At 47.8% G+C, this 19,456-nt stretch overlaps 1 protein-coding gene across 3 annotated transcripts in view; it reads right to left on the bottom strand.

Annotated features, from left to right (window-relative positions):
• The window catches only part of LOC135056636 (exocyst complex component 6-like), a 606,161-nt gene extending 588,009 nt beyond the window's left edge, over positions 1-18,152 (bottom strand). For all 3 annotated transcript variants that reach the window (XM_063962052.1, XM_063962055.1, XM_063962057.1), the window contains exon 1: positions 18,016-18,152. In XM_063962052.1, coding sequence (XP_063818122.1) covers positions 18,016-18,116 — 101 coding nt within the window. In that variant the 5' untranslated portion in view covers positions 18,117-18,152. The remainder of the gene's footprint in view (positions 1-18,015) is intronic.
• Between the last annotated feature and the right edge of the window lie 1,304 nt (positions 18,153-19,456).

Below are 19,456 nucleotides of genomic sequence, written 5' to 3'. Positions count from 1 at the left end.
AGCCGCTATTCCCCATGGTCCTTTCAGAGTTCCCAGCATCCACTACGGACTACGAGAAATAGATTTACCGGTGAGTAAAATCTTATTTTTTCACAGCACCTCTAGGCTACAAGTTTCTTTAAGAAATTCTGCAAAAATGATTACATTATTTCTCTAACGTCCTAGTGGATGCTGGGGACTCCGAAAGGACCATGGGGATAGCGGCTCCGCAGGAGACTGGGCACAAAGTAAAAGCTTTAGGACTAGCTGGTGTGCACTGGCTCCTCCCCCTGTGACCCTCCTCCAAGCCTCAGTTAGATTTTGTGCCCGAACGAGAAGGGTGCAATCTAGGTGGCTCTCCTGAGCTGCTTAGAGTAAAAGTTTAAATAGGTTTTTTATTTTCAGTGAGACCTGCTGGCAACAGGCTCACTGCATCGAGGGACTTAGGGGAGAGAAACGAACTCACCTGCGTGCAGAGTGGATTGGGTTTCTTAGGCTACTGGACATTAGCTCCAGAGGGACGATCACAGGCCCAGCCATGGATGGGTCCCGGAGCCGCGCCGCCGGCCCCCTTACAGATGCGGAAGCAAGAAGAAGGTCCATAAATCGGCGGCAGAAGACTTTCCTGTCTTCATAAGGTAGCGCACAGCACTGCAGCTGTGCGCCATTGCTCTCAGCACACTTCACACTCCGGTCACTGAGGGTGCAGGACGCTGGGGGGGGGCGTCCTGGGAAGCAATGAATTTACCTTAGTTGGCGAAAAATACATCACATATAGCTCCTGGGCTATATGGATGTATTTAACCCCTGCCAGTTTTCCAGAAAAAAGCGGGAGAAGAGCCCGCCGTGAAGGGGGCGGGGCCTATCTCCTCAGCACACAGCGCCATTTTTCCCACACAGCTCCGCTGGTAGGAAGGCTCCCAGAATCTCCCCTGCATCCTGCAACTACAGAAACAGGGTAAAAAAGAGAGGGGGGCACTTATTTGGCAAAATAACAGATATAAGCAGCTATAAGGGATAGACACTTATTGTAAGGTTGTCCCTATACATATATAGCGCTCTGGTGTGTGCTGGCAAACTCTCCCTCTGTCTCCCCAAAGGGCTAAGTGGGTCCTGTCCTCTATCAGAGCATTCCCTGTGTGTGTGCTGGGTGTCGGTACGTGTGTGTCGACATGTATGAGGAGGAAAATGATGTGGAGGCGGAGCAATTGCCTATAATGGTGATGTCACCCCCTAGGGAGTCGACACCTGAATGGATGGCCGTAATTAAGGAATTACGTGACAGTGTCGGCACGTTACAGAAAACTGTTGACGACATGAGACAGCCGGCAGCTCAGTTAGTGCCTGTCCAGGCGTCTCAAACACCGTCAGGGGCTATTAAACGCCCGTTACCTCAGTGGGTCGACACGGACACAGACACTGACTCCAGTGTCGACGGTGAAGAAACAAACGTATTTTCCAGTAGGGCCACACGTTACATGATCACGGCAATGAAGGAGGTTTTGCACATCTCTGATACTGCAAGTACCACAAAAAGGGGTATTATGTGGGGTGTGAAAAAACTACCCGTAGTTTTTCCTGAATCAGATGAATTGAATGAAGTGTGTGATGAAGCGTGGGTTACCCCCGACAGAAAACTGCTAATTTCTAAAAAATTATTGGCACTATATCCCTTCCCACCAGAGGTTAGGGCTCGTTGGGAAACACCCCCTAGGGTGGATAAGGCGCTCACACGCTTATCAAAACAAGTGGCGTTACCGTCTCCAGAAACGGCCGCCCTTAAGGAGCCAGCAGATAGGAGGCTGGAAAATATCCTTAAAAGTATATACACACATACGGGTGTTATACTGCGACCAGCAATCACCTCAGCCTGGATGTGCAGTGCTGGAGTGGCTTGGTCGGATTCCCTGACTGAAAATATTGATACCCTGGACAGGGACAATATATTATTGACTATAGAGCATTTAAAGGATGCATTCCTATATATGCGAGATGCACAGAGAGACATTTGCACTCTGGCATCAAGAGTAAGTGCGATGTCCATTTCTGCCAGAAGAGGATTATGGACGCGACAGTGGTCAGGGGATGCGGATTCCAAACGGCATATGGAAGTAATGCCGTATAAAGGGGAGGAGTTATTTGGGGGCGGTCTATCGGACCTGGTGGCCACAGCAACGGCTGGGAAATCCACCTTTTTACCCCAAGTCACCTCGCAGCAGAAAAAGATACCGCCTTTTCAGGCTCAGTCCTTTCGTCCCCATAAGGGCAAGCGGGCAAAAGGCCACTCATATCTGCCCCGGGGCAGAGGAAGGGGAAAAAGACTACAACAGACAGCTTCTTCCCACGACCAGAAGCCCTCCCCCGCTTCTGCCAAGTCCTCAGCATGACGCTGGGGCCTTACAAGCGGACTCAGGCACGGTGGGGGCCCGTCTCAAGAATTTCAGCGCGCAGTGGGCTCACTCGCAAGTGGACCCCTGGATCCTGCAGGTAGTATCTCAGGGGTACAAATTGGAATTCGAGACGTCTCCCCCTCGCCGGTTCTTGAAGTCTGCTTTACCAACGTCTACCCCCGACAGGGAGGCGGTATTGGAAGCCATTCACAAGCTGTATTCCCAGCAAGTGATAATCAAGGTACCCCTCCTACAACAGGGAAAGGGGTATTACTCCACGCTGTTTGTGGTACCGAAGCCGGACGGCTCGGTGAGACCCATTTTAAATCTGAAAACCTTGAACACTTACATAAAAAGGTTCAAGTTCAAGATGGAGTCACTCAGAGCAGTGATAGCGAACCTGGAAGAAGGGGACTACATGGTGTCTCTGGACATCAAGGATGCTTACCTCCAGTTTCAGACGCTGCCGTTTGGATTGTCCACGGCACCCCGGGTCTTTACCAAGGTAATGGCCGAAATGATGATTCTTCTTCGAAGAAAAGGCGTCTTAATTATCCCTTACTTGGACGATCTCCTGATAAGGGCACGGTCCAGAGAACAGTTAGAGGTCGGAGTAGCACTATCGCAAATAGTACTACGACAGCACGGATGGATTCTAAATATTCCAAAATCGCAGCTGATTCCGACGACACGTCTGCTGTTCCTAGGGATGATTCTGGACACAGTACAGAAAAAGGTGTTTCTCCCGGAAGAGAAAGCCAGGGAGTTATCCGACCTAGTCAGGAAACTCCTAAGACCAGGCCAGGTGTCAGTGCATCAGTGCACAAGGGTCCTGGGAAAGATGGTGGCTTCTTACGAAGCGTTTCCATTAGGCAGATTCCACGCAAGAACTTTTCAGTTGGATCTGCTAGACAAATGGTCCGGATCGCATCTTCAAATGCATCAGCGGATAACCCTGTCTCCAAGGACAAGGGTGTCTCTCCTGTGGTGGTTACAGAGTGCTCATCTCCTAGAGGGCCGCAGATTCGGCATTCAGGATTGGGTCCTGGTGACCACGGATGCCAGCCTGAGAGGCTGGGGAGCAGTCACACAGGGAAAAAATTTCCAGGGCTTGTGGTCAAGCATGGAAACGTCACTTCACATAAATATCCTGGAACTAAGGGCCATTTACAATGCCCTAAGTCAGGCAAGGCCTCTGCTTCAGGGTCAGCCAGTATTGATCCAGTCGGACAACATCACGGCAGTCGCCCACGTAAACAGACAGGGCGGCACAAGAAGCAGGAGGGCAATGACGGAAGTGGCAAGGATTCTTCGCTGGGCGGAAAATCATGTGATAGCACTGTCAGCAGTGTTCATTCCGGGAGTGGACAACTGGGAAGCAGACTTCCTCAGCAGACACGATCTTCACCCGGGGGAGTGGGGACTTCACCCGGAAGTCTTCCACATGATTGTAAACCGTTGGGAAAAACCAAAGGTGGACATGATGGCGTCTCGCCTCAACAAAAAACTGGACAGATATTGTTCCAGGTCAAGGGACCCTCAGGCAATAGCTGTGGACGCTCTGGTAACACCGTGGGTGTACCGGTCAGTGTATGTGTTCCCTCCTCTTCCTCTCATACCAAAAGTACTGAGAATCATAAGAAGGAGAGGAGTAAAGACTATACTCGTGGCTCCGGATTGGCCAAGAAGGACTTGGTACCCGGAAATTCAAGAGATGCTCACGGAAGACCCGTGGCCTCTACCTCTAAGACAGGACCTGCTCCAGCAGGGACCATGTCTGTTCCAAGACTTACCGCGGCTGCGTTTGACGGCATGGCGGTTGAACGCCGGATCCTGAAGGAAAAAGGCATTCCGGATGAAGTCATCCCTACCCTGATCAAAGCCAGGAAGGATGTAACCGTACAACATTATCACCGTATTTGGCGTAAATATGTTGCGTGGTGCGAGGCCAGGAAGGCCCCTACGGAGGAATTTCAACTGGGTCGATTCCTGCATTTCCTGCAAACAGGACTGTCTATGGGCCTCAAATTAGGGTCCATTAAGGTTCAAATTTCGGCCCTGTCGATATTCTTCCAAAAAGAACTAGCTTCTGTACCTGAAGTTCAGACGTTTGTCAAGGGAGTACTGCATATACAGCCTCCTTTTGTGCCTCCAGTGGCACCTTGGGATCTCAATGTAGTGTTGGGATTCCTAAAGTCACATTGGTTTGAACCACTCACCACTGTGGACTTGAAGTATCTCACTTGGAAAGTGGTAATGCTGTTAGCCCTGGCTTCAGCCAGGCGTGTATCAGAATTGGCGGCTTTATCCTATAAAAGCCCTTACCTAATTTTTCATACGGACAGGGCAGAATTGAGGACTCGTCCTCAATTTCTCCCTAAGGTGGTTTCAGCATTTAACTTAAACCAACCTATCGTGGTGCCTGCGGCTACTAGGGACTTGGAGGATTCCAAGTTGCTGGACGTAGTCAGGGCCCTGAAAATATATGTTTCCAGGACGGCTGGAGTCAGAAAATCTGACTCGCTGTTTATCCTGTATGCACCCAACAAGCTGGGTGCTCCTGCTTCTAAGCAGACGATTGCTCGTTGGATTTGTAGTACAATTCAGCTTGCACATTCTGTGGCAGGCCTGCCACAGCCAAAATCTATAAAAGCCCATTCCACACAGAAAGTGGGCTCATCTTGGGCGGCTGCCCGAGGGGTCTCGGCTTTACAACTTTGCCGAGCAGCTACTTGGTCAGGGGCAAACACGTTTGCTAAATTCTACAAATTTGATACCCTGGCTGAGGAGGACCTGGAGTTCTCTCATTCGGTGCTGCAGAGTCATCCGCACTCTCCCGCCCGTTTGGGAGCTTTGGTATAATCCCCATGGTCCTTTCGGAGTCCCCAGCATCCACTAGGACGTTAGAGAAAATAAGAATTTACTTACCGATAATTCTATTTCTCATAGTCCGTAGTGGATGCTGGGCGCCCATCCCAAGTGCGGATTGTCTGCATTATACTTGTACATAGTTATTGTTACAAAAATCGGGTTATTGTTGTTGTGAGCCATCTTTTCAGAGGCTCCTTCTGTTATCATGCTGTTAACTGGGTTCAGATCACAAGTTGTACGGTGTGATTGGTGTGGCTGGTAATGAGTCTTACCCGGGATTCAAAATCCTTCCTTATTGTGTACGCTCGTCCGGGCACAGTATCCTAACTGAGGCTTGGAGGAGGGTCATAGGGGGAGGAGCCAGTGCACACCAGCTAGTCCTAAAGCTTTTACTTTGTGCCCAGTCTCCTGCGGAGCCGCTATCCCCATGGTCCTTTCGGAGTCCCCAGCATCCACTACGGACTATGAGAAATAGAATTATCGGTAAGTAAATTCTTATTTTTTATTTACAATGCCCTAAGTCTGGCAAGGCCTCTGCTTCAAAACCAGCCGGTACTGATCCAATCAGACAACATCACGGCAGTCGCCCATGTAAACCAACAGGGCGGCACAAGAAGCAGGATGGCGATGGCAGAAGCCACAAGGATTCTCCGATGGGCAGAAAATCACGTCTTAGCACTGTCAGCAGTGTTCATTCCGGGAGTGGACAACTGGGAAGCAGACTTCCTCAGCGGACACGACCTACACCCGGGAGTGTGGGGACTTCATCCAGAAGTCTTCCAACTGTTGGTAAACCGTTGGGAAAGGCCACAGGTGGACATGATGGCGTCCCGCCTAAACAAAAAACTAGAGAGATATTGCGCCAGGTCAAGGGACCCTCAGGCGATAGCTGTGGACGCTCTAGTGACACCGTGGGTGTACCAGTCAGTTTATGTGTTCCCTCCTCTGCCTCTCATACCAAGGGTACTGAGAATAATAAGAAAACGAGGAGTAAGAACAATACTCGTGGTTCCGGATTGGCCAAGACGAGCGTGGTACCCGGAACTTCAAGAGATGATCTCAGAGGACCCATGCCTCTGCCGCTCAGACAGGACCTGCTGCAGCAGGGGCCCTGTCTGTTCCAAGACTTACCGTGGCTGCGTTTGACGGCATGGCGGTTGAACGCCGGATACTGAAGGAAAAGGGCATTCCGGAGGAAGTCATTCCTACGCTGATTAAAGCCAGGAAAGATGTAACTGCAAAGCATTATCACCGCATATGGCGGATGTATGTTGCTTGGTGTGAGGCCAAAAAGGCCCCAACAGAGGAATTTCAACTGGGTCGATTTCTGCATTTCCTACAAGCAGGAGTGACTATGGGCCTGAAATTAGGCTCCATTAAGGTACAGATCTCGGCTCTGTCGATTTTCTTCCAGAAAGAACTAGCTTCACTACCTGAAGTTCAGACGTTTATTAAGGGAGTGCTGCATATTCAGCCCCCTTTTGTGCCTCCAGTGGCACCTTGGGATCTCAACGTGGTGTTGAGTTTCTTAAAATCACATTGGTTTGAGCCACTTAAAACCGTGGATCTAAAATATCTCACGTGGAAAGTGGTCATGTTATTGGCCTTGGCTTCAGCCAGGCGTGTGTCAGAATTGGCGGCTTTGTCATGTAAAAGCCCTTATCTGATTTTCCATATGGATAGGGCAGAATTGAGGACTCGTCCCCAGTTTCTCCCTAAGGTGGTATCAGCTTTTCACTTGAACCAACCTATTGTGGTGCCTAAGGCTACTATGGACTTGGAGGATTCCAAGTTGCTGGACGTAGTCAGGGCCTTGAAAATTTATGTTTCCAGGACGGCTAGAGTCAGGAAAACTGACTCGCTATTTATCCTGTATGCACCCAACAAGCTGGGTGCTCCTGCTTCTAAGCAGACTATTGCTCGCTGGATTTGTAGCACAATTCAGCTGGCGCATTCTGCGGCTGGACTGCCGCATCCTAAATCAGTAAAAGCCCATTCCACAAGGAAGGTGGGCTCATCTTGGGCGGCTGCCCGAGGGGTCTCGGCTTTACAACTTTGCCGAGCTGCTACTTGGTCAGGGGCAAACACGTTTGCAAAATTCTACAAATTTGATACCCTGGCTGAGGAGGACCTTGAGTTCTCTCATTCGGTGCTGCAGAGTCATCCGCACTCCCCGCCCGTTTGGGAGCTTTGGTATAATCCCCATGGTCCTTTCGGAGTTCCCAGCATCCACTAGGACGTCAGAGAAAATAAGATTTTACTCACCGGTAAATCTATTTCTCGTAGTCCGTAGTGGATGCTGGGCGCCCGTCCCAAGTGCGGATTGTCTGCAATACTTGTACATAGTTATTGTTAACTAAAGGGTTATTGTTGAGCCATCTGTTGAGAGGCTCAGTTGTTTTCATACTGTTAAACTGGGTATGGTATCACAAATTATACGGTGTGATTGGTGTGGCTGGTAAGAGTCTTACCCGGGATTCAAAATCCTTCCTTATTATGTCAGCTCGTCCGGGCACAGTGTCCTAACTGAGGCTTGGAGGAGGGTCATAGTGGGAGGAGCCAGTGCACACCAGGTGACCTAAAAGCTTTCTTTAGTTGTGCCCAGTCTCCTGCGGAGCCGCTATTCCCCATGGTCCTTTCGGAGTTCCCAGCATCCACTACGGACTACGAGAAATAGATTTACCGGTGAGTAAAATCTTATTTTTTCACAGCACCTCTAGGCTACAAGTTTCTTTAAGAAATTCTGCAAAAATGATTACATTATTTCTCTAACGTCCTAGTGGATGCTGGGGACTCCGAAAGGACCATGGGGATAGCCCAGTCTCCTGCGGAGCCGCTATCCCCATGGCACTATATCCCTTCCCACCAGAGGTTAGGGCTCGTTGGGAAACACCCCCTAGGGTGGATAAGGCGCTCACACGCTTATCAAAACAAGTGGCGTTACCGTCTCCAGAAACGGCCGCCCTTAAGGAGCCAGCAGATAGGAGGCTGGAAAATATCCTTAAAAGTATATACACACATACGGGTGTTATACTGCGACCAGCAATCACCTCAGCCTGGATGTGCAGTGCTGGAGTGGCTTGGTCGGATTCCCTGACTGAAAATATTGATACCCTGGACAGGGACAATATATTATTGACTATAGAGCATTTAAAGGATGCATTCCTATATATGCGAGATGCACAGAGAGACATTTGCACTCTGGCATCAAGAGTAAGTGCGATGTCCATTTCTGCCAGAAGAGGATTATGGACGCGACAGTGGTCAGGGGATGCGGATTCCAAACGGCATATGGAAGTATTGCCGTATAAAGGGGAGGAGTTATTTGGGGGCGGTCTATCGGACCTGGTGGCCACAGCAACGGCTGGGAAATCCACCTTTTTACCCCAAGTCACCTCGCAGCAGAAAAAGATACCGCCTTTTCAGGCTCAGTCCTTTCGTCCCCATAAGGGCAAGCGGGCAAAAGGCCACTCATATCTGCCCCGGGGCAGAGGAAGGGGAAAAAGACTACAACAGACAGCTTCTTCCCACGACCAGAAGCCCTCCCCCGCTTCTGCCAAGTCCTCAGCATGACGCTGGGGCCTTACAAGCGGACTCAGGCACGGTGGGGGCCCGTCTCAAGAATTTCAGCGCGCAGTGGGCTCACTCGCAAGTGGACCCCTGGATCCTGCAGGTAGTATCTCAGGGGTACAAATTGGAATTCGAGACGTCTCCCCCTCGCCGGTTCTTGAAGTCTGCTTTACCAACGTCTACCCCCGACAGGGAGGCGGTATTGGAAGCCATTCACAAGCTGTATTCCCAGCAAGTGATAATCAAGGTACCCCTCCTACAACAGGGAAAGGGGTATTACTCCACGCTGTTTGTGGTACCGAAGCCGGACGGCTCGGTGAGACCCATTTTAAATCTGAAAACCTTGAACACTTACATAAAAAGGTTCAAGTTCAAGATGGAGTCACTCAGAGCAGTGATAGCGAACCTGGAAGAAGGGGACTACATGGTGTCTCTGGACATCAAGGATGCTTACCTCCAGTTTCAGACGCTGCCGTTTGGATTGTCCACGGCACCCCGGGTCTTTACCAAGGTAATGGCCGAAATGATGATTCTTCTTCGAAGAAAAGGCGTCTTAATTATCCCTTACTTGGACGATCTCCTGATAAGGGCACGGTCCAGAGAACAGTTAGAGGTCGGAGTAGCACTATCGCAAATAGTACTACGACAGCACGGATGGATTCTAAATATTCCAAAATCGCAGCTGATTCCGACGACACGTCTGCTGTTCCTAGGGATGATTCTGGACACAGTACAGAAAAAGGTGTTTCTCCCGGAAGAGAAAGCCAGGGAGTTATCCGACCTAGTCAGGAAACTCCTAAGACCAGGCCAGGTGTCAGTGCATCAGTGCACAAGGGTCCTGGGAAAGATGGTGGCTTCTTACGAAGCGATTCCATTAGGCAGATTCCACGCAAGAACTTTTCAGTTGGATCTGCTAGACAAATAGTCCGGATCGCATCTTCAAATGCATCAGCGGATAACCCTGTCTCCAAGGACAAGGGTGTCTCTCCTGTGGTGGTTACAGAGTGCTCATCTCCTAGAGGGCCGCAGATTCGGCATTCAGGATTGGGTCCTGGTGACCACGGATGTCAGCCTGAGAGGCTGGGGAGCAGTCACACAGGGAAAAAATTTCCAGGGCTTGTGGTCAAGCATGGAAACGTCACTTCACATAAATATCCTGGAACTAAGGGCCATTTACAATGCCCTAAGTCAGGCAAGGCCTCTGCTTCAGGGTCAGCCAGTATTGATCCAGTCGGACAACATCACGGCAGTCGCCCACGTAAACAGACAGGGCGGCACAAGAAGCAGGAGGGCAATGACGGAAGTGGCAAGGATTCTTCTCTGGGCGGAAAATCATGTGATAGCACTGTCAGCAGTGTTCATTCCGGGAGTGGACAACTGGGAAGCAGACTTCCTCAGCAGACACGATCTTCACCCGGGGGAGTGGGGACTTCACCCGGAAGTCTTCCACATGATTGTAAACCGTTGGGAAAAACCAAAGGTGGACATGATGGCGTCTCGCCTCAACAAAAAACTGGACAGATATTGTTCCAGGTCAAGGGACCCTCAGGCAATAGCTGTGGACGCTCTGGTAACACCGTGGGTGTACCGGTCAGTGTATGTGTTCCCTCCTCTTCCTCTCATACCAAAAGTACTGAGAATCATAAGAAGGAGAGGAGTAAAGACTATACTCGTGGCTCCGGATTGGCCAAGAAGGACTTGGTACCCGGAAATTCAAGAGATGCTCACGGAAGACCCGTGGCCTCTACCTCTAAGACAGGACCTGCTCCAGCAGGGACCATGTCTGTTCCAAGACTTACCGCGGCTGCGTTTGACGGCATGGCGGTTGAACGCCGGATCCTGAAGGAAAAAGGCATTCCGGATGAAGTCATCCCTACCCTGATCAAAGCCAGGAAGGATGTAACCGTACAACATTATCACCGTATTTGGCGTAAATATGTTGCGTGGTGCGAGGCCAGGAAGGCCCCTACGGAGGAATTTCAACTGGGTCGATTCCTGCATTTCCTGCAAACAGGACTGTCTATGGGCCTCAAATTAGGGTCCATTAAGGTTCAAATTTCGGCCCTGTCGATATTCTTCCAAAAAGAACTAGCTTCTGTACCTGAAGTTCAGACGTTTGTCAAGGGAGTACTGCATATACAGCCTCCTTTTGTGCCTCCAGTGGCACCTTGGGATCTCAATGTAGTGTTGGGATTCCTAAAGTCACATTGGTTTGAACCACTCACCACTGTGGACTTGAAGTATCTCACTTGGAAAGTGGTAATGCTGTTAGCCCTGGCTTCAGCCAGGCGTGTATCAGAATTGGCGGCTTTATCCTATAAAAGCCCTTACCTAATTTTTCATACGGACAGGGCAGAATTGAGGACTCGTCCTCAATTTCTCCCTAAGGTGGTTTCAGCATTTCACTTAAACCAACCTATCGTGGTGCCTGCGGCTACTAGGGACTTGGAGGATTCCAAGTTGCTGGACGTAGTCAGGGCCCTGAAAATATATGTTTCCAGGACGGCTGGAGTCAGAAAATCTGACTCGCTGTTTATCCTGTATGCACCCAACAAGCTGGGTGCTCCTGCTTCTAAGCAGACGATTGCTCGTTGGATTTGTAGTACAATTCAGCTTGCACATTCTGTGGCAGGCCTGCCACAGCCAAAATCTATAAAAGCCCATTCCACACGGAAAGTGGGCTCATCTTGGGCGGCTGCCCGAGGGGTCTCGGCTTTACAACTTTGCCGAGCAGCTACTTGGTCAGGGGCAAACACGTTTGCTAAATTCTACAAATTTGATACCCTGGCTGAGGAGGACCTGGAGTTCTCTCATTCGGTGCTGCAGAGTCATCCGCACTCTCCCGCCCGTTTGGGAGCTTTGGTATAATCCCCATGGTCCTTTCGGAGTCCCCAGCATCCACTAGGACGTTAGAGAAAATAAGAATTTACTTACCGATAATTCTATTTCTCATAGTCCGTAGTGGATGCTGGGCGCCCATCCCAAGTGCGGATTGTCTGCATTACTTGTACATAGTTATTGTTACAAAAATCGGGTTATTGTTGTTGTGAGCCATCTTTTCAGAGGCTCCTTCTGTTATCATGCTGTTAACTGGGTTCAGATCACAAGTTGTACGGTGTGATTGGTGTGGCTGGTAATGAGTCTTACCCGGGATTCAAAATCCTTCCTTATTGTGTACGCTCGTCCGGGCACAGTATCCTAACTGAGGCTTGGAGGAGGGTCATAGGGGGAGGAGCCAGTGCACACCAGCTAGTCCTAAAGCTTTTACTTTGTGCCCAGTCTCCTGCGGAGCCGCTATCCCCATGGTCCTTTCGGAGTCCCCAGCATCCACTACGGACTATGAGAAATAGAATTATCGGTAAGTAAATTCTTATTTTTTATTGTGTTTACTTGTCGTCTTAGTTTCAGTTATGTGATGGTGGACAGGGTTGTGCTTTTGTTTGTCCACATTTTTTGTGATTGGCAGCCTCAAGCACTAGTTTTGAGGCCCAGATTTATCAAGCCTTGGAGAGTGATAAATTGCACAGTGATAAAGTACCAACCAATCTGCTCCTAACTGTCATTTTTCAAACACAGCCTGTAAAATGGCAGTTAAGAGCTGATTGACTGGTACTTTATTACCGTGCAATTTATCACTCTCCAAGGCTTGATAAATCTGGGCCTGAATTTGGTCCTGGACCATCAACTCATGGCACTCTGTTTGGGAACCACTGCTTTAGAAGTATTAGGGCATTGCCTATTATTTGTAGCCAGATGATGGTTAGAAGGTAGTCCATTTACACCAGGGATGTGCAGTCAGGGGAGGCAGTGCCTCCCCTGTCATTAATGATTAAAATAATACATAGAAGATACTTATGACACATATTCTGTGTCATAAGTATCTCCTTTATATTATTCTAATCATTTTTGCAATTAATTTGGGAGGCACCGATAGTGGTGCCTCCCGTTGTCAAAGGGAAAGGGGCCGAAGCGGGGGGCGGGGCCATGCCGCGGGCTGTAAAAGCCCATTAAAAATCCAATGTAAAGCGGCACTTCTAAAAGTGCCTCGTTGACACAGGGACGTGCTTTCAACCCTTGAAAGCACGTCCCTGTCAGTGAGGCCAGATGTGATTGGCCAGCGGATCCATCACTGGATAGAAGAGTCAATTGAATTCCTGGATGGGCGGCAGCCATGAAAAAGAGCTTAAAGGTCGCCGCCCACCAGGTGAAAACGCCGGAAGTCCTGGGGAGGCGGCGGCCATGAAAAAGCTTAAAGGTCGCTGCCCCCCAGGTGAAGACCCTGTATAATAAAACTTTGGGGGGGAAAAACGTGTTTTGTATTTATTTTAATATTTTTTTTTACAGGCAGACTACGGGTGCCAGCGGGCCCTTAATGCCTGGGCATGCTGGCACTTGTGGTTCTCCACGTGCCGGCATGCTGGGGCAGGCTTGCTGGGATCTGTATGCCACCTGTAAAAAACAATATTGTCCCATCATGAACCCCGCACCCACCGCCACCAGGGGTGTGGGGCATATCACTGGATGGTTGTTGCTCAGGAGGGGGGACCCCATTTTTATTTTTGGGGTGTACACTTTCTGAGGCATTCCAGCCCTGGGCTGACTGGTTTGGGGTGGTGTTTAATGCTATGGCAGGGGGACCCCATACTGAGTGTATCCCCTGCTATGGCATTATCCCCCCCCCCTGGCTGGTTCAGCCTGGTGCTGGTTTTGCTTAAATGGGGGGAACCCTATGCTTTTTTCTTTTCTTTTTTTTGGGGGGGAGGCTGAACAGCCAGTGCCTCCTCACCAGTCACTAACCTCACCACACGTCACTGATTTACACATCACAAGAAAAATGTAGACAGGGAAACTGATGCAGTTAAATCAAGAAGGAAATACAGGGCCTGATTCTGAGTAGCACATGGGTTTTAGCAAATAGCACAAGTCTTCACGTATGTCTTGGCGATTATGTCTCTGACATTTCTCTCCATCTGTAAAATGGGCATTTCTGTTTGGCAAAGGGGCATATGCAAATACAAGAGCTGTCTGATTGGAGTACACCAACTGCCAGTGAGTCCTGGCCAGCCATGTTTGGCAGCGTACGGGGGGAGGCAGATGGTGTCGCTCCCCTATTTGAATCTTGGACTGTGCTGCAACCAGACCTATGGAACCACCACTGGTTACTACTTAGTCTGAGTCATGGGAATACTGAGGGGACGCCTCTGTCAGTCAGATCTCCACCATCAAGCATGAGTTAGAGGTAAGTGGGGATGATAATGAGTCCTACAGTATTTCTCTTGTGTGCAGAAATAGAGGGGGCCTTGCAATGCATGCACATCAGGTATTAGCATTCCGTTTGCAATCCATTGCAGTCATAGTGTGGCTGCATTCACACCTACATGTGACTCATAATTGGGTCTATAGTATGCATCGTATAAATTGTATTTAAAATGAACAAATAAATGTTAAACTATATGCTACTCACCTATGGTAAGATAAAAACATAGAATTTGATGGCAGATAAGAACCACTTGACCCATCCAGTCTGCCGTAAATACATGTACACGCACACCCACTAGGGCTAATGGGGGGTCATTCCGAGTTGTTCGCACGTTGCCGATTTTCGCTATACTGTGATTAGTCGCTTACTGCGCATGCGCAAGGTTCGCAGAGCGCATGCGCTTAGTTATTTTACACAAAAGTTAGGTATTTTACTCACGGCCTAACAAGGATTTTTCATCGTTCTGGTGATCGGTGAGTGATTGACAGGAAGTGGGTGTTTCTGGGCGGAAACTGGCCGTTTTCTGGGAGTGTGCGCAAAAACGCTGGCGTTTCTGGGAAAAACGCGGGAGTGTCTGAAGAAACGGGGGAGTGTCTGGGCGAACGCTGGGTGTGTTTGTGACGTCAAACCAGGAACGAAACTGACTGAACTGATTGCAATGTAGGAGTAATTCTGGAGCTACTCAGAAACTGCTAAGAAATTTCTATTCGCAATTCTGCTAATCTTTCGTTCGCAATTCTGCTAAGCTAAGATTCACTCCCAGAGGGCAGCGGCTTAGCGTGTGCAATGCTGCTAAAAGCAGCTAGCGAGCGAACAACTCGGAATGAGGGCCTATATTTGTTGGGAAGCCAATAAACCTAACAGTGTATTTTTGGATTGTGGGAGGAAACTGGAGTACCCAGGGAGAATATACAAACTCCACACAAGGCCGAAGTGGTTATCGAACCCATGACCTCATTGCTGTGAGACAGTAATACTAACCATTGCACCATCCGTACTGCCCACAAGATGTGCAAGGATACAAGTTTTGATCTCTTTCTTCCAGTGGGAATGTCTGTTTGTTTGCACCAACTGGAGTGGTAAAAGGAATAATTTGAAACAACCTGAGTCTACTTGTTATTTTCTTCCCATAACAAAAATATCCTTGTGCAAGGAGTAGCAGACCCTTGCTAGATGATGTCTATAAGTTGGCAGCAGTTGTGGATAGTTATCAGATTTAACCTCCAAATGCTGAACAAGTAATTTATTTCCCATAAAAAGTCACATGGGTCATTCAGACCTGTGCTAAACGTGAAGACACATTCAATAGAGAAGGTTAGACCTATAGGCAGGGGCAGATATAGAGGTAAGCACTATGGGGGTAATTCAGACCTGATCGCTCACTAGCTGTTTTTTGCAGTCCTGCGTTCGCATAGTCGCCGTCCACCGGGGAGTGTAATTTAGCTGTGCAAGTGTGCGATCGCATGAGCAGACGAGCGGTACAAAAAGATCTTGTGCAGTTTCTGAGTAGCCCAGGACTTACTCAGCCGCTGCGATCATTTCAGCCTGTCCGGGACTGGAACTGACGCTAGACACCCGCCCTGCAAACACTTGGAAACGCCTGCGTTTTTCCAAACACTCCCAGAAAACGGTCAGTTGACACCCACAAATGCCTTCTTCCTGTCAATCACCTTGCGAACGCCCATGCAAATGGTTTCTTCGCACAAACCCATCGCTGAGCGGTGATCCTCTTTGTACCCGTGCGATGAGCCTGCGCATTGCTGACCTGATCGCAGTGCTGACCTGATCGCAGCGCTACAAAAAACACTAGCGAGCAATCCGGTCTGAATTACTCTCTATGTTAATAGCCGCCCCCACCTTCTAATATTATTCTATTAATTATTAGTATATAAGCTCTAATTTTTCTATTGCCGGCATGATATAATAAACAAATCATGAGCTATGACAGGGGCTTCCTTCTTGAGGTCAAAATTTGCTTTCAGAACTTTCTGATTGACAACAACAACAGCCAAGTACTGCCCCCAAGCATGTGCTTAATAAGAAATTCACCACTGCCTATAGGAGGCTTTCCATTTGATCTCGGCCCATCCAAACCACAAATGTCTTTTGCATTATCTAATAGAGTGTCTGTATCAGTCAACTCCAGTGGTATTTGGAAATTCCATACAACCATACACCTTTACATGTTTAATGAAACCAGTGGTGTCTCACCTCCATCAGAAAGGAATCCGCAACGTAATCTAGTTGATAAAATCCTGACACATTCAGACCAGACATACTAATTAGTCATCAAGCGTGGCTTATCCATAATGAGCCAGAATCTGTTCTGACTTTTTACCAGAACATACATTTTTGGGAATCATATTAGATACCCATACTTTCTCCCTGGCCGATCCTCCATAGAAATGGACATATCCTAAGAATTACATTTTTCTGATAGTTCAATGTCAGAATATATGTTTATGGGATAAAGACAAAGTTATTCTAAAACTGAAGGCCTTATACCCAGGGTTCTGCCATGTCCCTCTGCACTGCAGGCAATTACAGAACCATTAGAGATTTTTATTCTACACTAATAATGTATGGTCAAATAGAATCACAGTGATTTTCCTAGTCCATCAAGAAATGGGCAACCAAGTTAGCCATCATAGCTTTAGTACTCACTCACGTTCGGGATATTGTTGTTCAAATTTGTCTGGACAACTGAACTGCTCTATGGGGGTAATTCCAAGTTGATCGCAGCAGGATTTTTGATAGCAATTGGGCAAAACCATGTGCACTGCAGGGGAGGCAGATATAACATGTGCAGAGAGAGTTAGATTTGGGTGGGTTATATTGTTTCTGTGCAGGGTAAATACTGGCTGCTTTATTTTTACACTGCAAATTAGATTGCAGATTGAACACACCCCACCCAAATCTAACTCTCTCTGCACATGTTATATCTGCCTCCCCTGCAGTGCACATGGTTTTGCCCAATTGCTATCAAAAATCCTGCTGCGATCAACTTGGAATTACCCCCTACATTATAACCTCAATAGATGATCATGTGACTGGCTAACCTTATCAACAGCCATTGTGATGTCGCTCAGTTTTGGTATGAAAGTCATTGCATGGTATGGAACAAATAGTTATTAGCTGTATCTACTGATATTCCCACAGTGTAATTTAAGATTATTTTAGTCTAAATGTTGGATAAGATATAAAAACAAATCATTGCTTAAATGCTGTCTGGCTGAGATTTATAACCTCAGTAGACTGATTATTTGAATGACTTACATCATAAGCAGCCTTTGTGGTGTCCCTCAGCTTTGGTATGAAAGTCACTGCTTGGTATAGAGCTGTCAGTTATTCAGTTATCTGTGCATCTGAAAAGGCGGTGTTACATTGTGGGAAGGGGCATAGCCTCGCAAGAAGTTCCCCTGCTGACATCATTATGAGGGTGTGGCCTCACAGGAATTCCCCTGTTTACATCACTATTAGCTCTCGATCACTGCGGGTTGCCGGCAAGCTCTGGCAACCCCTGGAAGAATGACTCCCGGTTGTGATCTACACCCTCCTCACCGCCCTTGTGACTCCTATGCAAGCTAGAATATGAGTGGCTGCTATAGTCACTTTTCTGTATTTCACAAAGTAGAAATTAACTCTTTAATGTTTATTTATAGTACTGTGGGGAACTTGATACAAAAAATTACTTACATTTAATTCTCTTTTTAATTAGCAAATCGACAGTTGAATAATTTACATACAAAACCCAGTATTGTTAGATATCTGAAAGCCATAATTAATGAGTTCATGTGCTAGGCTTGTCTAGTAGCTTTTATACTCGTGGACTATAAAAGCACAGTTGTAGAACAGAATAAATGACTTCAGAATAAATACAGGTTAACAAGATCTAAATGACTACTTCTGATGGCAGATTAATGCATGTCTGTCTGCGCTGATTACCTTAATGTAGATCCAAGTGGCAGCTCCAGAGTTTCTATCTCCGCACACACTTTCTCATATATTTTATCCCCATTATCCTCCTCTGATTGCATTTCTGACATTCCAGCTTTTCTGACTGCAGTCGTAGTTGTGGATCACATACTGCCTGAATTGGAAATTTGTATTTTGTTTTCACTGAAAAATAACACGTAGTCAGCATAAAAAGGCAGAAAAATATCTCGCCCTAACCTGACCCTAGAAATGCTGAACAGGGAGTTAATGAGACAAACAAAGGAAACTAATTTCTAGATAAGTACAGGCGCAGTACATTGAATGAAAACTGTGTTTAGGTTAGGTGATCTCAGAACATTCACTCCAGGCATAGCCAGATTAAGGGGAGGATGCAGGGCATACTGTACCCCGGGCCCCCCTCTGTCAAGGGGCCCCCCAGCCAGAGCATACTGACATTACTAGCTCTCCCTCTTGTGCAGCAGCAGAACTAGGCTGTCAGAATGTGAGCAGGGTTTCAAGAGATACCAATGGAGCATCCTGACCAGAGGAGAGATAGCAGAGGGGAGAGAGCTGTAAGTGACCCAGGGATCCCAACTTCTCCTCCCGACTGGGTGTCAGGGTCCTGTGTAACCTGTTATCTAATGAGAGCCTTCATGTCTAGAGAGAGAGAGAGACACACAGAGCATCCTCCTGAGTCCTGTCCCAGTGTGTTAGCAGTACAGAGGTTGCTGCTATTGCATTTCCGCAATATAAATTATAGATTTTATTTTTCTATGTGTATTTTAAGCTTAACTTGTCTTTGTTCCACTGCAGGAAAACATTATAAAATAGTTGCCCCTTTATTAGGTGGAGTAAACAGTACCCAGGCCTTATTAAACTATTAGTTTAAATCTAACATACACCATTGGTTTATATTTAATATACACAACCCATACCTCCCAACATGACCAATTCCAGGAGGGACAAAATGCTCTCTACCTTGACTTCCCTTTTAATTTATAATTGTAATCATTTTTGTAGAAATACCTTTTTTTTACCAATGAAATAGTTCAACACACCTGATGCCAACCATATATTAAAAGGGAAGTCCAGGTAGAGAGCATTTTGTACCTTCTGAAATGGGTCATGTTGAGAGGTATGCACAACCTAATATACACTCCCCCCCTCCCCCCCCCCCCCCACACACACACACTCTCCACCAGGGGCCCCCTGTCCTAAGTGCCCCAGGCCCACCCAAGGCTTAATCCGGCCCTGACTCCAGGCATCACATCAGAGTATAACAGCATCATCACTACAGTCACCTGGTGATAACACCATAACCAGATAGAGAATGGGTACAGTTGGGCATTTAAACCTTGGTTTATAATACTCCTTGTCCCTGCATGGAGTGTAACATCTATTGGGCACAAGTGTTTGCTCTCACTACATTACTGAGCAAACCTGTATTGCT

Source organism: Pseudophryne corroboree, chromosome 3 (assembly GCF_028390025.1).
Source record: "Pseudophryne corroboree isolate aPseCor3 chromosome 3, aPseCor3.hap2, whole genome shotgun sequence".
Taxonomy (NCBI): domain Eukaryota; kingdom Metazoa; phylum Chordata; class Amphibia; order Anura; family Myobatrachidae; genus Pseudophryne; species Pseudophryne corroboree.
This window is presented reverse-complemented; position numbering and strand designations above follow the sequence as displayed.